Genomic DNA, 4,902 nt, shown 5'->3' with positions numbered 1-4,902 from the left:
CCACTGTAATATTGTAGTAGATTTTGAGCCCACAGTTTGCGCAGCCGCAGCAGAACTGCGACATTATTATTATTTAATTATAATTATTAATTTCCCGAGAAAATTCATATCAAAATATAAAAAAGAAACCAATAATAAACTAATAAACTAAAATACAAGTTTTAAATTCGTTATTTAAGACACACAAGTTTTTAATTTCTGTATATTTTGTCTCGGGTTTTTCTATGCAAAGCGACTGATTCATCTCTCAAGCTTTTCTTACTTTAACTTTATAATGTTTATAATATTGATTTATTTTGTCTAGACTGAGATTTTTTATTATCAAAGCAGGATTTTAAAGTTTGATTATTTTTCTGTGGTGTTTTCTTGAGACCAGATGAGAGAGGACAGAATTCTGTAGGATGCTGTGGGTCAGTTTTGTTCCTGCAAGATAAAAATATTTGAGGCTTTTTTATTTTAAAAGAACCATCTTCTTATTTTCTACTAAATAAAAGGTACACATGGCTTAGACTTATTGTATTATATATTAAAATATATTTATATATTAGTATTTATTACTGTATTTGTAAAAGATCACTTACTCCTTTTTTCCTGTAAAAATCCACTAAAGTAAATATTTGATAGCTCATAAATATTCATCATAATTCGATCCTAAATTTCTACAGAGCTCATTCATACAACCTTTGAAGTTTGAAGCAGAGAACCTGTCCTGTGGGCGCTGTGTGGTGGGTAAAGGTGGTTTTAGGGAGGAGTTGGGGGGTAAACAGGAGCTCTGACGTGTTTCTGGGGGGTCATGCTGAAGGGCTTAAATATAAAAGCCCAGGAGGGGCAGATATACCATCACTGCATCACTGCACCGAGCACTAAGTGAGGAGGTATACCTGCACCGACTGGAATTACACCTGCACACGTGATTCAGAGGCTTTCCCCCAAAACATCTCAGGAACATCAAAGAGACTAAAAACTTCTTAACTGCATTTGTGCAGGTGAGAGAGGAACCAGAAGTTCTCCTGGTCGGTGCATTTTGTTTTTGGCTGGTTGGTTTTGAGCTTCGTGATTTCAATGCTGCTCCTCGGATCAGAGATGATGGAGGAAAGATTTTTAGGGAACCAGGGGAGAGTTCACAGCATCGAGGCTATTTTAGGATTCAGGCAGGAGGAGAGCAGCATGGAGACCCTAAAAAAATACCCCAGTACACACAGGGTGGAAAGTAAGTAAAGTACCATTAAAAAATCACTGATGCGATTTCTGTTGATTATATAGATTATAATTTTATATTTCTATTTGTATCACATCACACAGCCATTTATTAATGAGAATTTGTTTTGAAACTTCATTCATCAGCATCTTTATGATTTAAATATGTTATAAACTTTGTTATGTTATAAATTCTGTCCAGTCTGATATAAATTCATTCAGGTCACAATTTTATTTGAATCACTATAAATGCGCATCATTCTGTTAAACTTATTATTATTACATTACATATAAGTTATAAACACATCAAAACTCACTCAGAATGATTGTGTAAAAATGATGGACTTAATAGTAAAATATTGCATAAAGGAAGGACGTTTATATAAAAATACACAACATGCATTAAATATCTATATATAAAATATATTTACATTTAAGTTTCATGGCTTTTATAAAAGGTTCAATAAAGTAAATGAGCTCATTTTGCTCATTAACATTTTGGGAACGTTTTGACCTTCCAGAAGTTAAATTCATATATCTTTTGAAAACAAATATATAATTATTATTATAATAATTTAGTTATTAAATAATTAACAATTAATCTGCTTAATTAACATTTCTACAATTAACAACAGTTTGTAGTTTAAAATGTATTATAAATAGATGATTTGATGAAGTATTTTTCTTTTTGATGTAGTTTATTTATTTAAGTTATGCAGAATTATGCAGTGTTTGCAGTAATGCGTATTATCCTGGTTTATTTTATTTATTAGTTATTTGTGTATGAAGACAAACAGCTAAAAGAGAATTTTATATAAACAATATTAACCTGATAAATATCACTATTATTATATTTACAATAAACATGTTAAACATAATAAATCATAATTAATGATTAATTTTGATCATAATTTTCCTGCAGGCTGCAGAGTGCATTATGGGTGCTGCTGTGTGCCTATTAATTAAAGCAGCGTAGTGCGGTGCATTGTGGGATTGCACAGGATTTTATGGTTTATTTTATTTAGTAAATCTGGTGCAGAAGCATCAGCGACCTCAGAGTGTTGTTAGCACCATATGCGCACTGTACACGTGCACGAGCCCAGTTGTAACTCCTGTTGTGCGCGCTCACAGGTGTGCAGTGTGACGGCGGGTCCGGAGCCGCTCTGAGTCCCGAGCTGGCGGACGGTGAGAAGAAGCTGTTGGATGAGGACCGGGGGAGGAAGAAGCACCGGCGCAACAGGACCACCTTCACCACCTTCCAGCTGCACGAGCTCGAGAGAGCCTTCGAGAAGTCGCGCTACCCGGACGCGTGCAGCCGCGAGGAGCTCGCGCTCAAGGTGAACCTGCCGGAGGTGCGCGTGCAGGTGAGCGGATCAGTGTGTGTGTGTGTGTGTGTGTGTGTGTGTGCTTCATACGTAAATGCATTAATTTACCAACCTCCACCACACTTCAAATACAGCCCGGATTCACTATTATAGCCAAAAGTATTTGGACACCTGACCATGAGCTTTTTGGACATCCAATTACATTTACATTTCGGCATTTAGCAGACGCTTTCATCCAAAGCGACTTACAGGACCATCACAGTATAATGTCTAAGCAATTGAGGTTTAAGGGCCTTCCTCAAGGGCCCAACAGCAGCAACCTGGCAGTGGTGGGGCTTGAACCAGTGAGCTTTTGATTACTAATCCAGTACCTTAACCACCTTAACTTTAACCACTAGGCTACAACTGTCCAAATAACTACAGTCGCTCCTCTGCAAGGGCTTCTAACAAGACTTTGAAATATATCTGTGGGGATCTGTGCCTGTTCAGTCTAAAAATGACAGCATTTGTATTTGTACGGCTGGGCTCCGATCGATCAGTCGATGTTCCGGTTCGTCCCAGAGCTGTTGAGTGGGGCTGAGGTCAAGGCTCTGTGCAGGACACTGGAGCTTTGCTTAATGTCTTTATATTATAGAGCTTTGTGCAGGAACCGTAAAGGACCTTCCCTAAACTGTTGCTGCAAAGTTGGAAGCATGTACTGTAGTTTCCTTTATTTTATTATAAAGGAACCACATGACTGAACCACATGATTGCAGTAATTAAAAGGGCGTCCCAATACTTTTTATTTCCTTACATTTTCGGCATTTAGCAGACGCTTTTATCCAAAGCGACTTACAAGACTTTGGCAGTGTATTAACTTGGCAATTGAGGGTTAAGGGCCTTGCTCAAGGGCCCAACAGTGGCAACCTGGCAGTGGTGGGGCTTGAACCAGCAACGTTTCGATTACTAGTCCGGTACCTTAACCACTAGGCTACTTTATTTATGATTGTTGGTTATTTCCTCAGGTGTGGTTCCAGAACCGCCGGGCCAAGTGGCGTCGCCAGGAGAAACTAGAACTGAGCTCCATCAGTCCCATCAAGCTGCAGGACTCCACCATGCTCCCCTTCCACAGATCATCAGTCCTGGAACCCTGGATCCCCCCGCCACCCCCCGTCTCCACCTCCGGCTCCCCGCTGCACTCCTTCCCTCCCTTCTACACGGCCCCGACCGGTTACGCCCCACCGTCCTTCCTCAGCTCGTCCTCAGTCAGTCAGTGTCCGTCTCTGCCTCAGATCGGCGCTCCGTGTCCTTTTCCTCCTCCTCCGGCGTTCCAGTGCTCGGGGTTCATGGACAAGCTGCACCAGGAGGACGCGGATCCGAGGAACTCCAGCATCGCGTCTCTCAGGATGAAGGCCAAGGAGCACATTCAGGCCATGGGGAAGTCCTGGTAGAACCAGACCGAGAACATACAGACTCTGAAATGAACTTTGAACTTTGTGCTTCAGGAAATTTGACGAGCAAGCTCATGGTGTCCAGCCGTACAAATGCTGTCGTCTTTTAACTTAAAGGGCACAAATTCCCATACACAGACTTCAAAGTTTTGCGAGAAGTTTCTCAGATAAGCGGCTGTTGTTCTAGCTGAAAGATCACACGTTTTTAAAATGGGACATCTAGAAAGCTCATGATCAGGTGTCTAAATACTTTTTGGCTGTATCGTGTACATGAACTGGAGAATCCAAGCGGCACTTGTTGTTTATGAGACTACAACGAGGTTTTATTATATTTTGATAGATTGGTGACACAAATGAGTATGAGGCATCATGTAGGAGTGAACCAGCAGAACCATAAATAAATAATGAAATAAATAAATAATCAAACAAACAAATAAATAAATAATGAAATAAATAAATAATCAAACAAATAAATAAATAATGAAATAAATAAACAAATAAATAAATAAATAAATAAATAAATAAGAACCCTGTTTTCATTCCACCATGTCCTAAACATTGCAGATGGTTCCTCAGTATTTCACTTTGTTTTGGTTTTGATTTGCTCGTGTTTACAGTCTCTAGTTTGTCACCCGCAGGCACAACATGGTCAAAAGTATTTGGACAGCAGTTCATTTATAGAATAACTCTTACCTTCTAACGTTCTTTAATTTCTTTTTGGATCAATAAAGTATATATCTATCTGTCTGTCTGTCTGTCTGTCTAGTCTGACTAGTCATCGCAGTTTTTGTACTGGCGCCCCCTAGTGGTTCCACTTTAAACATACACGAGCAGAGAAAAGCGTTTTTTAACCAATTCCTTTACCGCCCTCTGGTGGTGATACTGATACTTACAGGTACATTAATGATCAAACAAACCTTCAGGCATGTTTTATTATTTTATTTTAAATT

At 39.1% G+C, this 4,902-nt stretch overlaps 1 protein-coding gene across 1 annotated transcript; it reads left to right on the top strand.

Moving 5' to 3' along the window:
- Positions 1-1,083: 1,083 nt before the first annotated feature.
- Positions 1,084-4,025, top strand: rx3 (retinal homeobox gene 3). The gene is made up of 3 exons (XM_063012075.1): positions 1,084-1,210; positions 2,329-2,561; positions 3,527-4,025. The coding sequence occupies exons 1-3, from the start codon at positions 1,084-1,086 to the stop codon at positions 3,950-3,952; spliced, it is 786 nt and encodes a 261-aa protein (XP_062868145.1). The 3' UTR covers positions 3,953-4,025.
- Positions 4,026-4,902: the final 877 nt, after the last annotated feature.

This window comes from Trichomycterus rosablanca, chromosome 16 (genome assembly GCF_030014385.1).
Source record: "Trichomycterus rosablanca isolate fTriRos1 chromosome 16, fTriRos1.hap1, whole genome shotgun sequence".
NCBI lineage: Eukaryota > Metazoa > Chordata > Actinopteri > Siluriformes > Trichomycteridae > Trichomycterus > Trichomycterus rosablanca.
Note: the sequence above shows the minus strand (reverse complement) of the source record. Positions and strands in the feature narration are given on the sequence as shown.

What these genes read in the sequence shown, in the direction of transcription:
- rx3 (XM_063012075.1), top strand. Translation starts at nt 1,084, where the DNA reads ATGATGGAGGAAAGATTTTTAGGGAACCAGGGGAGAGTTCACAGCATC. An exon ending in CAGTACACACAGGGTGGAAA is followed by an intron (nt 1,211 to 2,328) that starts GTAAGTAAAGTA and finishes GCGCGCTCACAG; the next exon opens with GTGTGCAGTGTGACGGCGGG. An exon ending in TGCCGGAGGTGCGCGTGCAG is followed by an intron (nt 2,562 to 3,526) that starts GTGAGCGGATCA and finishes TTATTTCCTCAG; the next exon opens with GTGTGGTTCCAGAACCGCCG.